This window comes from Saccopteryx bilineata, chromosome 5, assembly GCF_036850765.1.
Source record: "Saccopteryx bilineata isolate mSacBil1 chromosome 5, mSacBil1_pri_phased_curated, whole genome shotgun sequence".
NCBI classification, from domain to species: Eukaryota; Metazoa; Chordata; class Mammalia; order Chiroptera; family Emballonuridae; genus Saccopteryx; species Saccopteryx bilineata.
This window is the reverse complement of record NC_089494.1, coordinates 220,685,148-220,712,816: the sequence shown is the minus strand read 5'-3', so window position 1 is coordinate 220,712,816 and position 27,669 is coordinate 220,685,148. Positions and strand designations below refer to the sequence as shown.

The window sequence follows — 27,669 nt, the reverse complement described above, 5'->3', positions numbered from 1 at the left end:
ATTGTTTAGAAAAAATATTCATTTACTATCTTTTAAATTAGTATTTATATGTCAATATTGATCAATGAAAGTAGATGCCATTGAAATCGGATATTTTTGTTATTTATTTCAATTATTAGTTCCACAGATAAGAGGAAAATTCTGTAGTTCCATCTTAAACACTTTGCCTCTTTCATGTTTTTTATGTTTTTTTGCCTCATATTTACCCACAACCAATATTTAGAATCTTTGATGCTATGATGCCCTTTGATGTTGAAGACTATGTATGCATAAACAAAAATGAAATATTTTGATCATTTTAGAAGATTATGAAATATTAATTTTCATATTGCATGCTTGCCCAAGAGTAAAGCAGAATCAAAGTTTAAATAGTAAATATACCTGAAGTAATTATGTGAACAAGTTGATTATGATGATAACTCATATTACTTATGATGAATATTAAATATTATTTGTGATTAAAGCAATTCAACTTTTTTTTAAAAAAAAACAGAAGAAGGGAGAGAGAGAGAGGGACATATTAATTTGTTGTTCCACTTGTTTATGCATTTATTGGTTGATTTCTGTATGTGTCCTGACCAGGGATTTAACTCACAACCTTGGCATATCAGGACAACACTCTAATCAAGTGAACCATCCAGCCAGGGCAAAGCAATTTAAATTTTTTTAAAAAATTAGTGAATCCCCTTTTTACAAAAATGAAGTCTTAATTAGATATGCAACTTATTACAGTTTTATTGATAAATAATTGAAATATTTCTATATTTGTTTAAGGCATACAGCATATTTGGTTAAATTTATTGTGAAGCCTGACCTGTGGCGGCACAGTGGATAAAGCGTAGACCTGAAATGCTGAGGTCGCCAGTTCAAAACCTTGGGCTTGCCCGGTCAAGGAGCAATATGGGAGTTGATGATTCCTGCTCCTCCCCTGCCTCTCTCCTCTAAAAAATGAATGAATAAGTAAATAAAAATAATTTAAAAAGTTTAAAAAATAAATTTATTGTGAAATGACTACCATTCAGCTAATATCGATCTTCTCATATAGTTGAAATAAAATGAAAAGGAAGAAAAAAGAAGCCTTTCTCTTTCTATTGAGAACTTTAGGATTTTACTCTTATAACAAATTTTCTATACATTATACAGCAGTATTAGCTATAGTCATCATGTTATTGTACATTATATATATATATCGTAGTTATTTATCTGATAATTGGAAGTATGTTCTGCTTCTGGCAGTCACAGGTGTACTCTCTTTTTCCATGTTTTTTGTTTATTTTTTATTTGTTTTTTAGTTTCCACATGCAAATGAGATCACGCAGTATTTTTTTTTCAGTTTAACTTAGCATAATACCTTCAAGGTCAGTCCAAGTAATTGCAAATGGTAAGATATCTTAATTTTTCATGATTGAAAAATATTGTATACATTGTATGTATACAACATAACTGCTTTATTCATTTATCTATTGATGGATACCGGGGTATTTTTTTTCTTTGTTCTTGTAAATAATGCCGCTATGAACATGGATGCAGATACTCTTTTAAGTTAGCATTTGTATTTCCTTTGGATGTATTACCAGAAATAGAATTGGAGGATCATATGGTGGTTCTATTTTTAATTGTTTTGAGAACCACCCATACTGTTTACATAGAGCCTATAATAATTTGCATTCTCACTAACAGTGTGCAAGTGTTCCCTTTTCTGCATATCCATGTTTGTATCTGTTGTCTCTTATCTTTTTAATATAGCCATTGTTAGAAACAGAGTTGATTTTCTATTGTTTGTTAATTAAATTTTACTGGGGTGACACCAGTTAACATAATCATACAGGTTTCAGGTGACAAACTCCATAACACAACTCTGTGCACTTTGTTGTGTGTTCACCCTCCCTCCCCAAACCAAGTCTTTGACCCTCTCCATTTACCCCCCTCTGCCCTCTTCTATTCCCTCCCTAGGCAGGCACCGCACTGTTGTCCGTGACCATGAAATTCTTTTTACTCTTGAGTGGTATGAATTCTTTATACAGGATGGGGCAAAAGTAGGTTTACAGTTGTGAGTACACTAAGCACAGAGTTTATTTTTATGCTATTTATTCTTTTTTTTTTTTCATACAGACAACTGTAAACCTGCTTTTGCCCCAACCTCGACCTACTGAATATTAACCCCTTATCAGATATATGGTTTGCAAATATTTGTTTCCATTCTCCAGGCTGTCTTTTCATTTGCTCATCATTTTTTTTTATTTGCTGTGCAGAAGATTTTTTAGTTTAATGTGGTCCATCTTGTTTATTGTTGATGTTGTAGCTCATGTTTTAGGCATTATATCACAAAAAGTTTTTTCCAAGATGCATGTCAGGGAGCTTTATTCCTGTTTTGTTCTAGGGGGTTTCATGGATTCAGCTCTTACATTTAAGTCTTTAACATACTTTGAATTGATTTTTATGACTGGTGTAAGAGAACATTCTTTTAGATGTGAATATTCAATTATCTCAGCACTAGTAGGCTGTCTTTTCTCCATTGATTATTCTTGGTTCCCTTGTCAAATATTAGTTGAGCATATACTTCTGGGTCTTGATTCTCTTCCATTGGTCTATTTCTTAGTGGTTTTTGTTGGTTTGTTTGTTTTGAGGGTGTTTTTTTAATTTTCTTTTCCTTTTCTCTTTTTTTTTTTTGCCAATACTGTACTGCTTTGATGATTATTGCTTTATTTTATAGCTGAAATCAGAAAGTGTGATGCTTCTTGCTTTGTTTTTATTCCTCATGATTTTTTTAGTTATTCAATAAGTAATACAATTTTAGTAGTATTTTTCTTATTCCTATACAGGTGTCATTCAAATCTTTATTTATTTACCTATTTATTTTTGTTGGTGGGAGAGAAGAAGGGTAGTAGGAGCAGGAAGCATCAACTCCCATATAGACCTTGATCAGGGAAGCTTGGGGTTTCAAACCAGTGACCTCAGTATTTCCAGTCGACACTTTATCCACTGTGCCACTATAGGTCAGGCTCAAAATTTGATAGGTATTTCATTGAATCTATAGATAGCTTTTGGTAGTATTGACATATTAATAGTACTAAATCTTAAACCTTTGAATGCACAAACACAGTATACCTGTATCTTCTTCAGTTTCTTTGATCAATGTCTTATAATTTTCAAAGTAGACATCTTTCATCTCTTTAAATTTATTCTAAGTATTTTATTGTATTTATGCTACTGTAAATGGGATCAGTTTATTTTGCTTTCAGAAAATTTGTTGTTAGTGTTTCAAGTTTTAAAGGAGATAAGAATGAAGTTTTTCTCTCTCTGAAAGAGATGAAAAAGAACAAGATATGTTGACTTTATCATTACTTTTTGTCCTAGCACCTAAATTACCTTTGCTACATCTTAGAACTACACATAACAGAGTTAGAAAATGTGGTCTGAAACGGAGATGAGAGAGGAGTATAAGGGTTGGAATCTCCATATTAGAATTAATGCTACCACATTCTGAGGTATTTTTTATAGTTAATTTGAAAGAAACCTTCCCTCTTATTCATATAGGGAAGAAAAGAAACATTTTAGAGGTGGAGGGTAGCTTCAAGTATCTAAATATAAGTACTTTCTGTGAGTAGCTTGATCTGTTTTGCATAGCCCATGTTTATAGAATTTAGACAAGTAGGTGGAGAATGTGAGGGTATAAATATAACCTTTGTTGACATGAGGAAGAACTTGCTGATTCAAATGGAAGTGGGTGTTTCAATGACAGAGTGATCACTGACTTTTCAGGTAAAATTTGGTAGATTTTTAGCAGGGATGATCTAAGAGGGTTATTATGTATCATGTTAGCTGAATGATTCCAAACTTGAGATTCCATGGTTCTAGGAATACCACTCTTATAACTATGTTTATCTTGAAGACATATTTTTTTATGTTAGCTTCAGGAGAAAAACTAGATTTATATTTATAACTCAGATATTTCCCCAAAATTATACAATTTATTAAGTTTAACAGATTTTATATATGCGAAACAACAAAAGTTTAGATCTTGGCTCTATTCGAATACCCCTTCTTCATGTGGACAGTGTAACAGCCTCTCTGCATTTGCTCTCACTGTAGGGTGACTCTGAATTTCTTTCGTAGAGCTGTTGAATTTAGAAAACAGTCCAATCTATAGACACACAAGATATTCCAGTTTCATAGAACACATCAGAGTCTAATTTCCTTTCACTCAAGAGTCAAATTTTACTTAGTTCCTGGTATTTTTTATTCCTGAATCTTACTCCATAAAATAATTTTATTCTCTGATCCATACCTACTCTTTCTAGGACTCAAGACCTTGATTTTTAGTTCTAGTCTGACCATGTCCTTATTTCTAGTTTAAGCTAAAAATCTTTTATTTAATACAGACATTATTATATTTTTCAGATGATGGCGAGTCTACTCTATATGCATTTTAAGTCAGTTATTCTCTACCTATTCTAGAAATTGACCTTTTCTGAAATAATTGATGTCTAGTTTAGTAGAGATCACTATCCCCTCTCCCTTCAGCCCCATTCTTCCTTCCCAGGAGCTTTATTCAGTATCCTAAACAGATACTTAATGGCTCCAAAACTAAATTTTTTACTCTCTTTTACAAAAGCCGGTGATCCAGCTTGTTGCTACTCTCTCTGATCTCATCTCTGGATCATTCTTCTCCCAGCCCTCTACATACAGCTCCCTTGGCCATTGTCTTGAACATGCCAAGGTGGTTCGACCCTAAGGGCCTTACAGCAGCCTGGAGTGCTCTTTATTCCTGGTTTTTATATGATTAGCAATTTGGTATCTCACTTTAAAGTTTATTCCCACAGATAAGTCTTTCATAAAAGCCTAAACAGAGTCCTGACTGGATAGCTTGGTTGGTTAGAGCATTTTCCCAATATTCAAAGTTTGTGAGTTTGATCCCCAGTCAAGACACATAGAGGAACAGATTGATGTTTCTTTTCTTTTCTTTCCTTTTCTCTTTTCTTTTCTTTTTTTATTCAGTGAGAGGAGGGAAGGCAGAGACAGACTCCTCCATTCATCTGGACCTGGATCCACCTGGCAAGCCCTCTAGGGGGTGATGCTCTGCTCATCTAAGCATTGCTCTATTGCTCAGCAACGCTCTTCTTGGTGCCTGAGGTGGAGGCCATGGAGCCATCCTCAGCACCTGGGGCCAACTTGCTCCAATTGAGCCATGGCTGCAGGAGCAGAAGGGAGAGGGGGAGAAGCAGATGGGTGCTTCTTCTGTTTGCCCTGCCTGGGAATTGAACCTGGGACATCCAAACACCAGGCTGGTGCTCTTCCACTGAGCCAATCAGCCAGAGCCAGATTGATATTTCTTTATCTTTTATCCTCTCCTTTCCTCTCTCTCTAAAAATTCATAAATTAAAAAAAAAAACCTAAACACAATAGCTTTTACATATTATTCTTTTTTAAGTTTTCTATAAATTACTCATTTCTATATGGTATTTTTAAAAATTATTTTTCTGTTTGTACATTCTCTCTCTCCCACACAAGAATGGATGACTTATTAAAGTAGGACATAATCTGTTTTATGTACCAAAATCTCCAGCACCTAGAAAAGAACTCAACACATAAGGGGAACTCAGCAAATATTTGTTGAATGAATAAGCACAACACTTTGTCACTCCGTAATATTAACTTGGCTGCCAATGAAATCTTTCAATTTTATTATAACTGATGCTTGTAGGATAATACAGCATTACAATCTTTTGCTAACTTCCTTTTATAGAGTAGTTATAAAGATGTAAAGGAAAACATGCCTGTATGTGTTTTTGTAACAAGTAATTAAAAATTAGTCCATTGTCATTTGGGGTAATGGGGAGAGGGACATTTCAGAAGACAAATGATCAGAAGAAATGTCACTGTATATAAACATTAAGGGAGGCACTTACTTAGAAATTTTGATTTTTACAACTATTTTGGCCATAAAACTTGTTTCCTTCTTTGACATTTTTTTTATTCACACATACTGTCAAAAATGCTTTTAGATTATCTTTTGCCTGGTACTCATACATTATAGTAAATGTAAATAGAGATTTTCCTTAGTTATAACCTAAACATTTTCATTATCAATGGATTGTTTGACAGATGTCTTCATTATTTTTTGTTGTTTTTGATAAGGTTGTATTATTTTTTGTAAGTTGAAAATAAACATGTTTTCATACTTAATTTGCAAATATTTTATATATCAAGAGATTGTAGACTCACTGTATGAACTTTCAGTGTGAGAAAGATGCTTATAAAATTATTTTGCATTATTTAATTTCTTAGTTTCTCTCCTGACTATTGAATGGTATCCATATATAGCACTATTAACGTGATTTTTTTAATATGCATGTTACAGTATGTCAAAAATAGTTGTGTAAAGCAAAATCTGTTTTCTTGTAAAGTATTTTATTTTTCTTTATGAGGAACAGTTTTATTATTATTATTATTTCTATTTATTGTACTAGTTACAATTAGCATAAAGAAATATGTATTTTATGTACCAATTAACCTGAAAAGAATCCTGTACTGAAGTAGCTGTTTTTCATAGTATGTAATTTATGACTGTTTGTGAATTATTAAAAACATCAGTTGTGTGAAATTTTATTTTTTCATTATTGTCTTGGTCTTTCATATTTACTCATTTATGTAATATGTACATTTGTCAGTGAAATCACTGTGTATATAAATGGCAAAAATGTGTGTATATCCTTTTCACCTTAATGTCCATCACAGATCTTAATACAGTATCTTTCAAAAATGTTAAATGACCTGAAACATATAAATAACTATATATATAACAATTTATATACATGTTAACAATACAACAAACAAAACAACACTAATTAAAAAACACTTCTCTGAAACTTTTGTCACCCACTAACTTAGAAGCTTTCTGTGTGAAAATATTTAATTCAGTAACCAAAAATTTTATTTACACTTATAGAAATGAGTGCCCATATTGACATCAGAATGCTGTAATCTGTAAAAATATAGATAATTTTTATATTTTTCAGGTAGTTCCCTCTATTTTCAGTAATTATGTCTAATTTTCAAATCATTGTTGGGGATTAGGTGAGATGTTTGGCTTACTTAAGATAGTGTTTAACTGAGACAGAACTACACAGTCATCATCACGCTGGAGACCAGGAGGTAGGGTCTCCTCAGCTCCAGGGTTGTCTAGACGGGGTGGATGGAGTCTGGGTCCTGGGGCCTGCAGCTGAGAGCAGCCTTGGGAATAGTCTCTGGCAGGACTCCTCCGAGGCGGTCCTGACCTGAGCGGAGTCTGATGGTGCGCCCTGCGGTCCCCGCAGGTGGCAAGCACAGTGAGCGACATCCAGCCCTTGCTGCTCCACCGCGACACGCTGAGCGCAGCCCAGGAGGCGCTCTACCACCCAGACATCTCCTTCAGCAGCCAGCTGCAGAGCGCGCCACCGCTCACCGTGGACAAGGGCCCCGTGGAGCTACCAGAGGAGTTCGAGGTCCAGGTGCCCAAGGAGCCCAGATCCCAGCCCAAGGTGCGACCAGCGGTGGGGAAGGAGGGCTGGGGGTGGCTGGGCAGGGGCTCCTGGGAAGTTCAGTGCCAGGCAGTGCCCCAAATGTGTCTTTTCATATATTTGGAGCTGACATTTATACTTAGTTGTATCCTAGTCAGCTGTTTAACAATGCATGCTTGTTCACCATAAGAGCCTCATCATTATTTCAAAATGTTGATCTTAAGTTTCTGATTGGATTTGAAATATCTCTGCTTTATCACAGGAAACTGAGTTACTTTTAGTGAGTTTCAACTCTTGTATGATTTGAATGGTTGTGAAATGCAGGTTTTAGCATTTCTGATGATCTTGTTTTAAAAAAAAAATTCTCATCAATGGAAATTACCAAAATTTTGAAATTATAATGAAAACTTGGTTAGGAATTGTATATAGATATTTAAAGCATAAAACATAATAGAAAAGTGATGATTACAGAAGCAAGCTAATTAAGAACATGTTTGAAAGTAATTTATAATGTCGTCTCTGTAGCTGGCAAGTACAGTGAGTGACACACGGCCCATGAAGCTCCAGTGAGGAATATTGAGTATTTTGCCCAAAATTCAATACTATTTTCCCCCCAATACTTTATATTTTACTTGAGCTTGTAAAGGTCTTGTAAAGATCTTGTAGTATTTAGCCAATGTAACCTTTTTTTTTATTAAACTATTACATGTACTCACAACTGTAAACCTACTTTTGCCCATGCCGTATATAAAATTATATATAATATGTATTATGCCTACAATTTTCTTTGTGTTTCATAGCATAAAAAAAAGCTAGGAAGCATTTGGCCCATTGAACCATAAATAAATCAAGTCTTGTTCCAAAACACAGTCACCTCTCCTACCCCAAAATGTCCTCAGGGTATAAGCATACAAGTAATACTGGCAAAAGAACATGAAATACTATTAGACTAGTTGAGCTTATCTTCTCAACCCCATTACTGAATTCTCTAATAAAACAAGTTGGAATACTAGGTTTCAGTTCAGGGCCTAAGGGAGATGCATCATAAATTCATTGCAGATTTAAGAGACCTGTGAGAGTTGAACCTAACTCTTCAATTACTGCAGCCACATAGAAGGAGTGAAACTTGGCACTCTTAGTGGCTGTCCACTAAGTCTCATCATTCATGTGATGGCCCAGAATCTTTCTATCCAGATTAGCGGGAACAGGCAGTGGTGGTGGATGAGTATATATACTTTCACAGAAGCATGTGGAATTGACTACAACATGTTCTGAAAATTCAAGGAAAATATATAGTCAACATTCTTTATGAACTTCATTTTTTTTTTCTTTTCTGCTTCCTGTTTTGTATTACCATTTCAAATCTGAAATTCTCTAAATTGGGCCCAGTTATATTCTTCCCAGAAAGTGCTTCAGCAGTCACAACATTTCTATCATGATATTGGCTTCTGGTTTATATTATAAAATAATAATATGAAATTAAAATTAATGTACTCCAATGTATATACATTCATCACTATGTCTAGTACTAACAAAAATACACACACACACACACACACACACAAACACTCCTATCTGATGACAATTCTGTCTTATGACAGAAATTCAGAATATTAGAATAGTTTTTTTCCAATGGAACTTTTAATAAAGAATTGGCTGAATTTAAATATTCCCCCATCTTTTAATGCTTAATAAGATTTCTATATTACGAGCTTTTACTCCCGTGTAAGTGGGAGGTTGCATTATAGTATTGGGTAATAAATTATGTTTTTCTATCAGTTTACAAATGGGAAAATTATATTCTGTTTTGGAAAGAAATGGAAATGAAGGTCCAAGGCAACCTTCATTTGATCTCATAAATAGAGACTGAGGTAAATGTGATTTAAAAGGAGCCAACAAAATCGTGTTAATCTGCTATGATGAGACAATACCTTTTAGAAGTTGCTTTTGTGCAGAACTAATTTTATCATGAGACACAAGGCATCTGAAGGTCATCTTTGAGTGCTTTATAAAAAGAATAAAGAAGAATAAGCAAAAATTATAGGGACATAATCTTTCCTAATGTAGAAGATAGTACATACATCTAGAGTGCTTGGTCAGGTATTAAATGTAAACTTGAAATAAGACATACCCCATTATCTTGAGCTCTTCAAATTAAAAACAAAACAAAACATGGAAGAATGAAAACAAGAAAATGTCAGTTAACTTTAATTCCTTCCCTCCCTCCCCTGCACACTTTTCTCAAAAAAAACCCAAAAAAACAAAAACTGCAACAACAACAAAAACAGTCTGTTATAGGAAGAAGATACTTTAAAATCCAGAAAATCCAGAAATAAATTTAAATAATAAAGGCTGGTATTAATACAATCTGATTGAAAAAAAATTGATATTACTTTATAAAACGTGTTAACCTATGTTTGTTCTATAGTCAAACAAGCAAGTAAGAAACCCAATAAAAACAGCAATAGCAATGCAACATAAACAACATAAAAACCCTTTTATTGGTTTGAAATTAAACTTTGCCTGTTTTTTCCTTTACATTCATTTGACGCCACATAGCGACTAGTAGTTTTTGAGAGTTAATGAGTGTTTAGATTCACAGGAATTATGACTTCACAGTAGAGCAGCAATGCACAAAGAATTAAAAAGAAAAACGCATTGTTCTCAGAAGGCATGTTTCTCTTTAGCATATTAAGGCGGAAGGAAGTCTGAGGGCAGATTGCCCAGTTAATAACTAGATATCAAGACTTTTCCTTGAAGCTAAAGGAATGTTAATGTGTTTTTTATCAGCACTTTTCTTGCTTTAATTGTGATTTTCATGCAGATGCCTAAAATTTTATTGAGATGATCTACAAATAACCCTCCTGCAAGCCACACATAATGTGTGCAGGGTTCATGTGAGTGTTTTCTCTGAACACAGCTAAAGCATTTCAGTTCTGACAAGTCATAAACTACCTTTTGCAAGAACTAAAATGCTTTTTCAAGGGGCCCGTGTATTCTATCAGTCCTTTAGAGAATCACACCAAAATCTACAATCAGTTTTTTTTTTCCATTTCCCCGTTTTGGGGGGTTTTATATTTATATCATAGATGGGAATGTTTTTATAATAATTATGAGCAAGGAAAAACTCCATTTGATATTTTATTACTTTACACATAAATCAGCCTTTGAATTATTAAATACTGGTGGTTCCTTCATTTATATTTGCTCATATATTTTTTGAACAATGTGGGATTGAGTACAATGCATGCTGGGTATTGTACTAAGTGCAAGAGACAAAGGTGGAGAATTGACAATTTGATCTCTCAGTGAGTATTGAGAGTCAAGAAGAGAACAGAGTATTGGCAAATGCTTGCTAAAGGATACTTCTCCCCTACACCCAAAGAGGCAGGAGCCTTGTTTGTAAATGATAATTAACAGAAACTTTACATTTGTGTGTGTGTGTTTATTTGAGAGGGAGTGCTAAATGTAGGAATGGTGTTTTAAAAATACATAATTAAAAGCCCTGGCTGGTTGGCTCAGTGGTAGAATGTTGGCCTGGCGTGTAGGAGTCCCGGGTTTGATTCCCAGCCAGGGCACACAGGAGAAGTGCCCATCTGCTTCTCACCCCTGCCCTCTCCTTCCTCTCTGTCTCTCTCTTCCCCTCCCGCAGCCAAGGCTCCATTGGAGCAAAGTTGGCCCAGGTGCTGAGGATGGCTCCATGGCCTCTGCCTCAGGTGCTAGAATGGCTCTGATTGCAACAGAGCAACGCCCCAGATGGGCAGAGCATCACCCCCTGGTGGGCATGCTGGGTGGATCCTGGTTGGGCACATGCAGGAGTCTGTCTGACTGCCTCCCCATTTCCAACTTCAGAAAAATACAATAATAATAATAATAATAATAATAATAATAAAATGAAATTAAAAAATACATAATTATTATGGGAATCTGAAGACTCTTGAATACTGGACCTACTGGACCATGGATATCAGTAAATAATGTCAGGGAATCACCTCGTACCTTTCAAATGAGCCTAATTATTCTTTGATTTTCTAACTTTCCATCAGTTTTCTTTGTCATTAACATTGTGACTGTCACCCCTCCCCTTAGTAGCAACCACCAACTGGCACAATCTTCTTGCTTTTTAGTTTAGTTTTCCAAAAAGAAAATTTAATGTTCATTGGGTTAGGTCAGTTTCCATAATCTAATTATTCATGTTGCAGGCCATTTCATAACCTATGTGTTCACAGTAGCAATTGTGTAGCAAAGAGGCAAAACCATGAATACCTATTTCACAGGTGATTATAGAATACTATGGAGGGAGTATCTACTGGGCTTGGAGGGTTAGAGAAAGTGCTCCTGAATAGAAAGTGGTATCTAAACTGTGACCTGATAGACAAGTAGCAGTTAGACAATCATGGAAGTAGAAGAAAGATAGTATTATAGACAGAGGAAACAATAGCACCAACGCCTCATTCAGTATAATTGGAACTTAGAACTCCAATGGATTATGTCTAGGCATTAGTCCAGAATGATCTGGAGAATTAATCAAGGATCTGATCAGGATGATATGCTATAACATAATGAGGAGTTCAGAATTTTTCTGATGGAAACATGGGAGCAATTAAATTAATCTTAGAGAAATTAAGCAAAGAGTGACCTGCATTGGAAGAATGATGTAGATGCTTCAGGACTGAAAATGGGAAGGTTATTCTGTTGACTTTGATAAGTGATGGTGGCCCTGACTCAACGAGTAGTGATATCATTTATAATAATGAAGACCAATGACAAGAGTTAGAGAATCAGAGGATGTGTAAGACAGAAGATTCGTACAAAGAAAACAAACCGAGTTTCTGGCTTGAGAGATCACATGGTGAATGACAGTACCACTTACTCAGATAAGACAAGAGGTTCCCTGTCCAGGTGTCTCAGCTTGTGAGAGCATCATTTGGATGTTCCAAAGTTGTTCGTTCAGTCCACAGTCAGGGCACATCTAAGAATTAACCAGTGAATGCATAAATAAGTGGAACAACAAAATCAATGTTTTGCACTCTCTCTCCCCCTTCCTCTCTCTAAAATCAATACATTAAAACATATATTTTTTTAAAGAAAGACAAAAGGAGTCAGAAAATATTGGTAAGAAATGATGGTGTTGTTATCTAAACATTTATAAATGAGTTCTTCAACATACTTCTTTGAACAGAGACTCAACTTTCTGACCCCAAATTTAAAAACCCATAACTTACAATATACAATATCCAAATTTGAAAAAGAAAAGACAATTAAAAATGTTATTTGTTGGGCATAAGTTATTCTCATTATAGAAAACAAAGTTATCCTTTGTTACACATTCTATTTTGGTTTAGGTTTGATAAACTATTCTGAAAAAAAAAAAAAAAAAGAGCATCTGCTAGGATTTTCATTCAATCCTGGTTTATACTTCCCAGTAATACCTAACAGGGCTATAGTGGTGCCAGGATTAGATCTGATTATGAGCTCTGGTGTGTTCCCATGAAACAACTTAAAGGATTCTTTTCTTTCTTTCTTTCTTTCTTTCTTTCTTTCTTTCTTTCTTTCTTTCTTTCTTTCTTTTTCTTTTTAATTTATTCATTATAGTGAGGGGAGAGTGAGAGAGAGAAGGGGGGATGAGCAGGAAGCATCAACTCCCATATGTGCCTAGACCAGGCAAGCCCAGGGTTTTGAACCGGCAACCTCAGCGTTTCCAGGTTGACGCTTTATCCACTGCGCCACAACAGGTCAGGCCAGGATTCTTAATATATAGTACATGCACTTGCAATATATACTTTTCAATACTATAACAAGGAGAGAAATTGAACAAAGTTAGGACAATTGATCAGCTGGCCTAGATGTATTTGGCATTCATTTAGTTTTTAGTAGAATGTAACATGTCAAAATATGGAAAGAAGCCGGAGAGTTACCTGCTTTTATCGGCACTCATTAATAATGTAATGTAGCACACAGATTAAAGAACTCCAGGTTTCTTTTGAGAGTGTCTCAAAAAATAAATCTTAACTTATACTCCTGCCTAATTAAAAATAATTATTAAAATAGCAATAGTCTTTGAAGACATTGTAAACCAGCACTTTATTTTAAGAAAATGGTTAATGTTCTCATTGGTTAAGACTCTAGGAAATGAAAGCTTTAATCAAAGAGTAAGCACTTTTAAACTTGTAGATCCTAGACCACCTAATTGTATATAAAGGTGTTATTGTTGGGTAACTGGTAATAGTGATTTGGGAATGGAGCAAATTCTTTTGTATACTATGAACTCACCAGCATGATTGGATAAGTTGTGGGCACTGGAATAAATGAAGAACAGGGAGAGATAAATACAGGAAGCTTTAAGACTGATGAGCCCAAACTCATGCATACAGTAACAGATTAGTAGGTAACACGTTTTCTGTTAGTTCACGATACATCCCCACACATGACTCATCCTGCTGCTGCAAGGAAGTTCTGTTAATTTACTAGATAAACCATAACCCTTCCTGCTAGCTCTTTCGCAGGTTATATCATCTTTGGTGGTTGGAATGCTCTGTACCACCTGGGTCCTCTTCAGCACAGCCAAAAATTCGATACCAGTTAAATCGCATTGATTTTCCTCCACTTGCACCCATCCCTAGAGTTATTCTTGACAGAACAATTTCTAATCTCCCTCTGATTCTGAATTAGAGTGGCCTGGAACTTGTGTGTGTGCATGAGGCAAACAATTTATTTTGACTTCCTTTTGGCTTTTTAAATTTTCATTTGATATAACTGATGATTATTGGAAAATCTGCGACTTTGTTACTCTTAATATGTTTTATTGTTATTTATATTGACTTTGATGAGCTAAACTTCTAGCATGCTCTCATGTTCTTACTACCTTTACTCCCAAAATTTTTGGAAAAGCTGGTTCTAATTTTGTTATTACATTACAGTCTCACGTGTGTAGGTGAAGTCTAGGAATTCATGGGGAGGTCAGGAGATGTAAGAACTTGTAACAGAGGAACAGAGATTGATGTTGCCACAGCAATGGAAAACCTGTTTTACAAGCTCAGCTTTTTGGATGTAACATTACTGCATGAGGATAATATAATGCAGCCTTCAAAGCACTTGTTAACTTCTTGGTTTATGTGACAATATAATATTATTTCAGATAAAAGCCCCTGTTCACATTTATTTGTGTCTTTCAGTGAGATTTGCCAGTTTGAACAAAATGTCAAGTCTAATTGATATTCAAAATACATTCTTTCACATCAGTCTTAAAATTGTTATGTACATCGAGGGCCTATATTTTCATGTGAGAAGAAGGGTAATAGGTATCCAGGGAAGTAAAGTATTGAGGTGAAAAAAGAAAAGTAATGAATCTTTGTGGCTCTAAACCTGATTTTAAAGAATTTTTAAGATCTTGGTTTTTTTCCCAAATGGTACAAATACCAGAATGATGTATCCAGTTGAAAATAATGTGTTAGTGAGTTTGGCCTTCAAGTTTTAAAGGAAAATGTGATAAACTCTTTTGTTTCTGTTGGCATTGATTACAAATTATGTTTCCTTTTCATCTAAGATGTAACTTTTCAAAATGCTTAGAGAAATTATGTTTTTCATCATGATACTTTTCTTGTTACAAAAGATATGAATAATGGAAAAAAGATGCTAAACTCTGACATTCAAGCAAAATAAAATGTTGTATTTCCTTGATTTAATTAGGAATGTACTGCAGGTTGTTTCATTAATTATCTGTCACATGCTGATAATTGTGTATGTGTTCCAAAGGAGCAAATTTTATACTCCCAGTGACAGATACTTTTCAGAACAAGTTAGCTAATTACTAGAAAATCCCTTTTTCTTCTGTTTTTCTTCAACTCAAACAATGTGTGATTGTTGAAAAGATCCAAAGTATATTTGATCCAAAGAGAAAACTTATATTTATAAACTCTTTAACCACAAAGTGAGATGAAAGGGAAGGACAGGTGCTGTTGTGCATAGAACAGTATACTTTCATAGATAGCCTTATATATGTACTTTTAGATTTTGTATTATTCATATAGGTCTACAATACAGAAATACAGCAATTTTGGCATTCTTTCATATTCATAGTAAATTGATGTTCTTTCCCAATTATTACTTCTTAAGAAGCAATTTTTTTTTTGTTACTAGATACAACTTTAATTCTCTACTATATTGCTTTTACTGTGACAGAAAGAGTAGTAGCATGGAATTACAGTTATTATATGAACTTTAGGGTCAGAGAGATTTGAGTTTATTCACAGCTTTGCTGTTTATTAACTGTCCTAACCAAGGCTAAGGACTTACATTTTAAAAATCTTTTTTATCTTGTGGGATAATAGAAGAACATATAGTGTTGTGATTATTAATCATCACATATAAATATATTAAATATAATTAAGCATTTGGTTGTTAAGACCTAGTAAATGTTATCTACAACCATTTACACTTCCCCCCTTTCTTTTTTGGCTTTCTATTTTCTGTAATAATACCAGAGATATATAGTGAATGAGCCATAATAATTTTCAGTGAATTTATTTAGTTATTCATTAATATTTCTGTATAGCTTGGGGAAGAAACAAAGTAAGTAATGATCTAAAATTCTAGCCTTATATTTGGTACACATTTATGAATTCATAGCTTAGGTAAGTGAACATTGAGTATAAATGTTTAGGAGAGAAAATAATTTAATACACATAATTGTTGTTTCTGTAATGTACACAGAATGCTCTGTAAGTCTCTAACTTTCCTCAAGAAATTACAGTCTGCTACTGGTGACAGAATAGCCAGACCAGTATGCATTTGAGTCTGATTTGATGAAATGTGGTCTCAGGCAAGTACTGTAGAACTTTAAATAAGGAGGAAATGACTCTGGCTGGTTAGTTCAGTCAGTTGAGTGTGTTGTCTGTCTTGAAACAAGGTTCAATACCTGGTAAGGGCACACGCACAGGAAGCAACCAATGAATGCACGATTGAGTGGAACAGCAGATGAATGCTTTTCTTGAACCTCCCCTCTTCCCTCTCTCCTCCTTTCTCTCTCTGTTTCTCTAAATATCAATAAATAAATTTTTAAAAAAATTAAGCCCTGGCCTGATAGCTTGGTTGGCTAGAGTGTCATCCAGAGTGCAAATGTTTCTGGGTTGGTTCCCTGGTCAGGGCACATATAGAAACAGCTCGATGTTCTTGTCTCTCTCTCTCCCTGCCTCTCTGTAAATAAATAAGTAAATAAGTAAATAAATAAATAAAAATTTTAAAAAAGAAAGAAATGGCATTCCTGGGAGGGGTGGAAATGGGGAAGAGGAGGAAATAATGTGACAACTAGCTCTTGAAAAAGCCCTAGGATTATTTGCAAGCATCAATTGATGATGCTCTGGGGATGTTCCATCATCTAATTATGTGTGAACAAAGTTACAGTTGGAGAAAACTATGACACTTATTAGATAGAGAATAGTCTAGTTTAACCAACAATAAAACCTGAGGAAAGAAGCAGTGGGGCATAAAGTTTGAAAGGTAGGTTGTAGCTATTTCGTAGGGGGTCTTAAATGTCAAGGTGAGACTTAGTACATAATTTCATCTGTAGTTGGGATCCTCTGGAAGCTCCTAGTCAGAGATGCTGTTTAGAGCTTGAGAGGATTCTGTGGGAAATTTTCAGATAGAGAGGGACTTGAAAGTGGAGAGATCAGTTCGATTGCTGCCGTAGGGCAGAAGGTAATGAGTGTCTGAACCAGGGAGATAGCAACGGAGATGGAAATAAGAGGGGTGATGTGAGAAACGCATGGAGACTGAATCTGCAGTGCTTGGCTACTAATTGGACGTAGGAGGTGAGGATGAGGCAAGAATCAAAGAGGCCTAGGTGACGGGGTGGTACCACTCACAGAATTAGAATTCAAGCAGAAGCTTTGGTTTTAGTGGGGGAAATGGTGAGTTTGATCTAGGAAATACTGAGGTAGGGTTGTAAATGTGAAGCAAAATTGAACATGTGAATCTAAATTTCAAGAGAAAAGTTATTGCTAGTAACAGAAATAAAAAAATTTTCAGCATAAGGATGATAGTTAAAGCCATTGGGGTTGATGAGATTGCTACAGCAGAGAAGAGATTGGGCTAGGGGAGATCCTGGGAATACACCTACTTTTAGAGAAGGCAAGTTATTAGCCTTGGAAGGTGATCAAATCATGGCTTGGTACAATTGTTAAACTAAAAGGAACTCCCAATTTTATCTTATGTCATGACCCTCTAGCAGCTTCTGCCATTGCTAATCCACAGAAGATATATATATATATATATATATATATATATATATATATATATATATATATATATGTATGTATGTAATGAGATGATAGAACATGAGAAAATGAGTGTTTTTGATACTCAATAGTAAATTAGTGATGTGGTATCTTTTTTCCAATGTTCTTTATAGAAATAGAGCAGATAATATGGGATGACATTGATGAATATATAAGATGCTATTGAGAAAATATGGCTAAATTTAGTAAATTTCTTCTGTTTTTGACATTTCCATTCCCTGTTTGTGATCACTGGTTAATTATAAATCATTGGGCTACAGTAGCGATGGAGTGAACACTCATTAAAAGTATATAATACCATTTTAAAATGTTTATTTCTGGAATGTCTTAATACCTTTTGAGATGAATAGTAAAACACTGGGGATATTTTTGGATCAGACTTGAAAATTAACAATTTAAATATTATGTATTATAGTAATTTTTAAGTGGTTGGATCTAAAATCTTTATATATAAGCAGTAGCAAAAAATAAATAAATAAACCTTGTTTAAATATTTAAATCATTTTAAGATTTAAGAATTGTACTGTAGTGAAAATATTTCTTATTAATGATATTTTTATCAAACTAGCTTTGAAACATGAAAAATAAATCAACATTATTTGCAGCACATTTTCTTAGCCATAAAAATATTTATATCCATTTTAATTTCTATATTGAAAAGTAAACATATGAAGTTTTATTATTTGAAAAATTTAGAATTTCAAAACAGACTGTACTCTTAATCTTATTAAAAACTATTAGTCACGTAAAAGTAATTTATTTCCACAGTTTCACTTCTGAAACAAAAATTGTACCCTTTGTTTATCTAATATATAAAGATTAGGTTTCATCCATAGGAATGGAAGAATAATGTAATTGTCTATAATTGAAAGGTATTTAAATGGACTATAGAGGTATGTTTTGTTCATTTATTTTTTTACCTATATTTTATTTTTCCCGTTAAACAAATTTGTTTACCATCTTAAACATCTGTGACACCATATTATTATTGAATAGCTCCTTGTATGAGATATATTCTTGCATTTTTCTTATTTTTGTTGCCCTATGTATATATAGTGCATATCCATTGGTTTATATATAATTATATGTGTGAGATTTAAACAGTAGAAATGGTTAGGTAACCAGCAGATAGAACTTTGCTTTAGATTAGATGTAAATTCTGTTAAAAATCATTTTTTAATTGTGATGTAGTTCAGAGAATGTGAAATTTTTATAAGATGTTGCCATCAATGAAATGATTATTATTAATTAAAAATATCAAGAATCGCTTTTTGGTTTTGATTTTTCATGCCACAGTAAAGTATTCATTTCTTGTTCCTTATAAGACTGTGATGCAGCTTTTGTGTTAAGAGGCCATGATACAAAGGTGTTTTGGTAGGAGCTTTGGCCATCTCATTTTATGGCCCTGCCAAATTTAGCAGCTTCAAATCTTACAGTTCCTCACACCTGTGCCCTGTCCTAACTGTTGAACTATGGCAGTTGTTTCACTTTGGGTTTTCATTACCATGCACTTCTCACCTTTTTTTTTTTTTTTTTTTTTTTTGCCTTTCTAACTCCCAGTCATAGTTTAGTTCTTGGCCCTTGGATATGAAGCAGTGTAATTTAGTAATTAAAAGGATGGTTTCTTGGGTCAGAACGCCTGGCATTCAGTCCTGACTCCTCCACTTGCTAGATGTGTGACATTTTCTCTATGTCTCCCTTCTCTTATTTTTTAAATAGGACTAATAACAATAACTCACAGGTTTGTTGCATTAAGAGTTGATCAATGTTAGTTACTTAGAAAATATTGTAGCATGCAGTTAGCAAAAAGTATTAGTGAGTCTTTTTGTTGTTGTTCTGTTCTATTTTTATCCTATTTTCTGATATCACTTCTTCCAGGAAGCCTTCCTTGATCTCTGGAGGCTGGTATAGGACACAACTCTTTTACCTTTTTACTCTGTTTACTCATCTGTTTTCCTCCTTGCACTCTTAGAACAAAGGCTGTATCTTTCATCTTTAAGTCCCAAGCACCTAGATTTAAGCATGCTGTGTGGAAGATACTTACATTTTTTTTGAATAAACGTATTAATCAGTGGGATTTTGGTGCTGTTGTGTGGGAATTTTTAGCAGTGCAATAATGGCCTCCACATAAGTGACCAGGCCAGTTGTAACAGAGGTCATAGAACTGAAAGGCTTACAGACCAAGACACAAGTATTCTGGAGTCATGTGGTTTATTTATTTTGTAGTAAGCTTGAAGCCCAGGAAAAAGCTATCAGATAGGTGTACACAGTCAAGATAGGGTTCATGGGATGGATGGGAGGATCACACTTCTTAATTTTGTTTTATGCAATGTTGCAATCCCCCGATTCATTCTCTATTTCATTGGATATTTCCACTGATGATGTAGTTACAATGACCATTTAAGCAAGGAACTCAATAGTAAAACAGGTATACTTGGTTGGAGAGATGCAGAGACTCGTACACCTGACCACAGCTGTAGCTCACTGTTTAACATGCTGAGCTGCTACGGCTTCTATCTGTGTTTCTCAAGCAGAGAACATATGGGGTCAGAAAGAAGCCATATGGATGTCACTAAAGGAGGCAGATTTAGGGATAAATAACTGTCAATCTGGAAGTATTATGAATATTTAAAGTTCATAATCATTACATCCCTTTCTAAATAACATTCTAATTTGTTCCATTTTTGTTGTTGATATGCAATCGACCTACATTCCACTATTTCTATAATATGTCTGTGAGTTACTAACTTACTCTCTATTCTTAATATATCTTGTGGATTCTGCCTGTGCCAGGTTACTTGCCTATACATTATATATATTTAACACATAAGTTTTATCTATCTTATTTGTTTCTTTTCTCTGTAACAGACTAAAAAGTCTCAAAACAGCAAATACACACATGTGTTGTAGTTTGGTTAACCATATGTCCTGATTTCCCCAGAGAGACCTAGTTTGCACCTGTTGTCCTGTAGTCATCCTTAGTATCGTCTTTCATTCTCAAAAGTGTCCTGATTTGGGTGATAGTATATATAGTCACCTTAGTATTAATCTACCATCTGCTACTTGTAAAACTATGTAAATTGAAGTAAATTATATAATATCCCATCTATAACATTAATGGATTGGCTGTTATTTGTAAAGCCCTTGCCAAATCTAAAATCCTTTAACATTTATGGGGAAAAAAATTAATGCTTTTACTTTCTTGAGTATATTCGTGTGACTACTATCTTGAATAAGACAAGTGCATATTTCCATTAAAAATAGATCTAAATACAAGTTGAATATAAATGTATTCATTAACTATTTTGAAATATGTAAAATTACAGTTTTAATTTATACTTGGGGTGACATATTTGAGACATTGTGACTATAGACTTTAAAGTTGAAAAACTAAAAGCACTTTTATTATTTTTTTTAAAAAATGAAATATATTAAATAAAAGGCTTTGAAATCATTATACGTGGCTTTAAAAATATTTTATGACTGTGAGTTCAACCTATGCTTGTATTCTTTCTCTGTACATTGAATTAAATAGTTGGCAAGGAGTATAGGTTTTTGAGGAGGTAATGATTTTAGTTTTCATTTTGATGTATTTTCAGGTTTCCATGAGCCAGTTCTGTAGAGACTTTGAGGATAATGGGAATTAAAGTAAATCAGATCGTTAGCAACAGATTTGATATCATCTACAAAGGAAGAACATCACATAAATATTTGAATTTTCCTAAAAGGGTTAGTGTAGATGTAGAGAGAAGGGAAGGATATTTTTGGAGAGAGTATGTTTTTTGCTGGTCAGTTATTCCCTGGGTTTTTCAAGATTGGCAATAAAAAATCTTACTATATAGTAACTGGGTTTCCTCCCTCCTCCAAAATAAATCTTCCCAGAATATATGGATATCTGAAACATTTTATTTTAGGCAACGTTGCTTATTTTAGGTTTGTCCATGGCTAAAAAATTGCATGGCTTGGTTGTTGAGTTTGGTGAACACAGACTATGGGAAAACAGATTTTGCCTTTTGGAATTTTACACTTAAGATGTTATCAAGTTTGAGGGCGTGGTATTAATACATGTATTCATTATTCATGTCTCCCTGCGCCCTGCCTAGGTGATCTGATACTCCTGAAAATAAATGGTACTATAAGCCTGCTGTGGTACCACATTAATTTTAAATATATCAAGAGATTTGATAAACAATTAAATAACTTGAGCTTGGTAGAAATTTTCTCATTTTTGTAGGTGTATGAAGAAAACGGAATAATGAAAATTTGTTGATCTTTGTATTATTGGCAGTTTCTGGGAATTATTAGAAGTACAAATAGCAATATTTGGCCCTTAAATATATTAGGGAACTTATCACACATTAATTTATAAATACGCATATTTGCACCTTTTCCTCCTTAACTTGATTCTAAAATTCTTGAGATAAGACACTGTGTTTGCCAAGGTTCTCGGTATCATGGTTCATGATACTTCCTCATGAACCTCAATAAATAGTTCTTTGTGTATTATTATACTGCAGATAACAAAGTATTTGTGATCTGTAGGCTACCATCTATGAAAAGAGAAAGTAGCTGATCAGTCATTGGAGTGGTTGTATGGGATTCTATGGCATATCCCTGATGAGACTGTTAAGGAAATAAAAAGAAAACAGAACAAGTGAGCATGTTTACATTGTTCTTTCATATACCTCAATCTCAGTAAAATAATAAGGTGCTCTGCTCCCTCCTGTACTTTCCAGGAGACAAGTTTTCTCCTAGTCTAACTTGCACTCTGCTAACAGGTTGCTGTTTATCGTGTTTGCTTCTGGGCCTTTTGGAAGCTGCTCACTAATTCCCTTGGTGGCCTGGGGGTGGCCAGGCAGGTGAGGGCCTTGCATCACTCTGCAGCCGCCTCAGGGGATCGTTCAAGAACCTCAGTGCCTTGCTGTGGCGAGAGTACTGAACAGCCCTCCACTCGGAAAGACATCCTAATTAAAGCATTTCATTTCCTTCATTCAGCAAGTCAGACTACTGTGTGTGAATAAACGACTCTGTTTAGATCAGTAATAGAAATCTGAAGATTTCACTCCTACCTGGGAGAAAATTATAAACCAATAGATAAAACAGAAAATGAAGCCAGGAGGAGAGCAGCCCCGATTTAAGTCGTCATTGAGGAATTTGGGTTGCTTGTTGGAGTAGCATTCCCAAGTGCGAAGCTCTGTATTTTTCTAACAGTCCATCTAATATTTTTTAGGCCTGCACAATTTTGCAGTAGTACTTTTTGAGAAAAGCAGGCAGTTCTTTTCATATTTCTGTATATTTCTGTTAGCCTGTGGAAGGATTATTTTCAACTCCCATAACCCAACTTTGAAGTATGTAATATAGTGTCTGTGTTTCAAATGAAGGTAATATGTTTTCTACCACATGCATATCAAGTGAGGAAAGGATCATTTTGTTTGTCTTGAGTAGATGACTCATGTCATTCCATTCCATCTGTTTTAAAATACTGAGTAGTTAACAAGGTAAATCAAAATATTTGGCAGAGTCGATGGTCTTTTTCCTAAGGAGAGATCTTGGAACTAGAAGGTACACTTTGATTTATCTGAAGGTCACGAGTTAATTCCGAATGTGCGAGGATGGGGCGGCCGGGGCAGTCAGATACGCATGGCAGCATCGTGCCAGGAAAAAGTCTGGCATTTATGGCCACAGCCACTCTTATTTTATCTTCAAAGTTAGAATAAAAGCTTGTATTACTTGGAGTGGGAAAAAAGTTTATCAGCAAGATCATTAATAACTTGGGACTCAGCTTTTCAAGTTACAATTAGCTACTCAACAGCTGTGACCCTCAAAAGCTCCTCATTATTGTTGTTCCAGATTGTACACTCCCACTCCAGAGCTCTTTTCAGAAATAGTTTTCTGACATCATTGACCCCAGGGGTCAAACTGAGAACTGACTCTTCAAGCTCATTTGTAAGTCTTGTTTCTACAGGATGCCGTGCGTACACGTGTGTGCACTTGTGTGCGTCAGGAATTTATATAGTTGACGGTTAATGCCTCATTGTAAATTCAGCTGTTTGGTCAGATCCCAATTAGGGTGATGCCTGTTCAATGAAGGGACACTCCTGGGATTAGCAAGTAGATTTAGTGGCCTCAGAAATAGAGGGAAACTGGTGGTACCACAGGCTTCGTTTTATTTAGAAATTAAAAAACAAAACAAAAAACCAACAACAACAACAAAAAAAACCCAGCTCTCAATGCACATGCTTGCCAAACTGTGTCATGCACTGTGTAGCTTCTCAGCGGATCAGCAGGGATTTTCAACATGCTGTGTGTTTGGCATACACTGCAACCCAAAGAGAAAGTGGGGATTAGAGGAGCTGTAGTGAACTATGAAATGAAGGCTCAGGTCGAGAAGGAGGACTGGAGTATGTTCAGCCTCTCTGCCTCAGTTCCCTCAGATATTAAGAACATAGGACTTTTAGGAAAAAGGGATTTGCTTTCTCAAGTGGTAGTTTATAATCTCTATATTCTGAAAGGAGGCTTAATTAGGAAAAAGCTATGTGTCATAAAACAAAGAATAAGCAGATCGACAAGAGGGTTGATAGAATTTATTATTGATAAGGACTTTTCTGGTCAATTGAATCTCAGAATTAAATCTTGAATGGATTTACAATGGGAGATCTCGTCCATGCAGTGTTTAGATGATGAAGCTCTCAACATGCAGTCTTGGCAGTTTCAGCCTAAGATTTCAAACATGTGAAGTCACCGAGATGTGGTAAATGGAATCTCCGGGTATAGGACAACGCGTTCTGTCTTCTACTTATGACTCATTTCTTTCCCAGCTTTTATGTGCTCTGGGACAAGACCTCTGCCTTGTGTGCATCTGAGTTCCTGCCTTTGAACATGATGGGATTAGGCTACACGTGGATGATATGTCAGATTTTTGGAAAACTACAGTTCGTGAAACTGTATTTCTTCTTAGATTAAATCTATTTCTCTGTCATCTTTATTTTAAAGATCTTTACTAGTATCACTATTACTAGGATCAGTGGCTAAAAGAATCATCAAGTAAGTTATAAATAAGTTTTTGATGGTCAATTCTTTCATTCTCCAGCCTTAGCCTCTCTACCATAACACTGTTATTTGTTTTCCATTTCTAATATCAAATGGTGAGGTTGTCCATTTTCTTTCTTTTTAATGTCCTTAGTCAGGAATTTTCTAATATTAGGATTTCTAAACTACGGTTTTGCATTCAAATGTCCAACAAGGTTCTCCTAAAAAAGTAAATAATTTCATAATCATGAAATTGAAACTGTTGTTGATACCTGCAGCAAAATAAAAAAATAGGTACAAATAAACAATGCCAATAGCAATAGCTTACTTATTTCAAATGTGCTGTGTAGTAGGTATTGTTTCTAAACACTTCACATATATTAAGTTATTAAACCTTCATAACCAACCTGTGAAGTAGGTACTATTATTGTTCCTGTTACAAATAAAGAAACTGAGGTACAACAAAATTAAATGACTTCTCCAAAGTTATGGAAAAATTAGGATTTGAACCCAGGCAATCTGATGCAAACTGTGAGATCTTTAGCACTGTAATGCTGGTGGCCGAGGCCAGGCAGGTCCACACTGGATTTGGACAGATGGTACAGAAACTGTGGAGCCAGAAAGGGTCAGGCCATTCCATTTCATAAAGTCTTACAGCAGCAGACAAGCACACAGGCAGCGGAAACCGCCTCTCAGGCAAACAAACGATAAAATAGCCCCTAACAGTGGCAGGCAGGCAGGCAGTCCACGCATCTGCAATCCCCCTTCTCTCTGGAGCACAAGTGCCCATAGCCTTGCCTTATATAGGCCATACACACCTGGCGCTGCTACGTGCTTACATATACAAAGCGCTTGCTGCCAGTAACCGTGAGCAAGCCTAACACAGCTGCCCACAACCACTATACCATATTTTAAAACACTATTACTGGATGCAATACAATGGACTTTCTTCAAGGTATCTAAGATTTCTGTATGTTTTAAACAATAGAATTATTAAACACATTCCTATAAGATGGATTAAAGATAGTGTGGGGCAGCTATGTTAGGCTTGCTCGCAGGGTTACCGGCTGTAAGCCCTTTCCCTGATTGGTGCGTGAGCTCGTGGCAGCGTCCTGTGTGTATGGCCTACGCAAGGCTATGGGTGCTTGCGCTCCAGAGAGATGGAAGATTGTGGATGGCAGGTTGCCTGCCCACCACTCTTAGGGACCGTTTTGCCATTTGTTTGCCTGAGAGGCGGTTTCCCCTGCCTGTGTGCTTGTCTGCTGCTGTGAGACTTTATGAAATGGAATGGCCCAACCTTTTCAGGCTCCACAGTTTCTCTACCATCTGTTCGAATCCATTGTGAATCTGCCTGGCCTCGGCCACCAACATTGCAGATAGCAAATCTGGTATTATGCTATGGCACAAGTGTCTGGTTGAATTCATTGAAGATAAACCTGAATTTAATACCTTAAGCTAGTATTTTAAAGGATATTTAAAAAAAACAAACAATTATTCTGTGTGTATTGGAATTCTACCACTGATAACTAACTACAAGTGATGAGTGACAGACAGGGGCATCCTTGGGTGTAGAAAATAAGGTTGAGTTTACAACATTAATATTACTAGCTTTTAATTAAAGGTTAAACTTAGTATAAGATATTCCCCAAAAGGAAAAAATATTATTAGCCACACACCTTTATTCACAACGTAATTGGGATTAGCTGGACTGAGCTGGGGAGGTAGTGACCCAGGGGGTTGCTAAGCAGCATTCCCAAGGATGCTGTTAACAGAGGCAGAGTGAGGGGGCAGTCCAAAGTTCACCGAAGCGGCCTGCAGGCTGGACAGTCATAGGAAATGAAAGATCCAGTGCAGGACGGACGGAAGTTTATGGCCTTGGCAGCGAAAAAAAGTACTGAAGCAGTTTGACCACTCAATTTTGGCAGTCTTTATTTGCTTCACCCCTGGTGAGAGTTCATCCTGAGAGAACCTGGCCAGCAGGTGAGAATAACTGGAAACAGCTGGCTGTTAGTGAGGGCAGGGATGGAACAGCTGCTGTTTTTCTGGTAGAGTTTTTTTTCTTTTCCCTGACAGCTGGGCAGGTCACATGTAGTTTACTCTTTTAGCTACACATTGCAGTAGTCCTTCCTCTAATCCCGTGCCCACTGGCTGCATTTCTTCTATCTCTCAGGACTGGTGTGTCTAAGGAAATACAAAAAAAAGAATTGAAAATTAAGTATTGATGTTTTTCAGGAAGGTTGATTTGCTCCCATCTCATAGCTAAACTAGAGCGTCATCTTGGCCGGAAAGAAGCTGTCATTGGAAGGAAGAGTTCTCCTGAGAAAGCCAGAAGGAGTAAATCCAGCTCTGGGCTGGATTACCTGGAGAGCAGTTCCTCTGTGCATTTCCAGAGGGAGCTCTCTGACACAAGCACGGCAGTAGATAATTATCCAAAGTTCCCTGGAGCCTGGAAGTGGGATGTTCCTTTTTATCAAAGCAAACAACCTGTAAAGACAACTAACCAACCAGGCAAATGGACATATTGAGCCTCAGATATATGGACACTAATATTTCAATAACAAACCGTTATAAATTGTTGTAGTCTATTTGTGCCTGTGAACATATTTGGTGATACTGGGTGCTATGAGGTTGTGACAGATTCATCCACACTTTGAAGTCCAAAAGAGTTCAAAGTCTTTGTTCCGATAATTTTGGATCTAAGCAATTTATATATTGTTTATGTGAATAAAGATGATTCTAGGAAAGTAAGAATATAATTTGAATCTAGATATTCTCATAAAATGTTCAAGCAAGAGGGAATGTTTGAGATCACATCTACCATCCAATCATTTACAAATGAGGACACT

At 35.4% G+C, this 27,669-nt stretch overlaps 1 protein-coding gene across 5 annotated transcripts in view; it reads left to right on the top strand.

Moving 5' to 3' along the window:
* The window catches only part of ADGRL3 (adhesion G protein-coupled receptor L3), an 870,179-nt gene that overhangs the window by 332,454 nt on the left and 510,056 nt on the right, over positions 1–27,669 (top strand). For all 5 annotated transcript variants that reach the window (XM_066233208.1, XM_066233205.1, XM_066233207.1 and 2 more), the window contains exon 4: positions 7,317–7,520. In XM_066233208.1, coding sequence (XP_066089305.1) covers positions 7,317–7,520 — 204 coding nt within the window. The remainder of the gene's footprint in view (positions 1–7,316; positions 7,521–27,669) is intronic.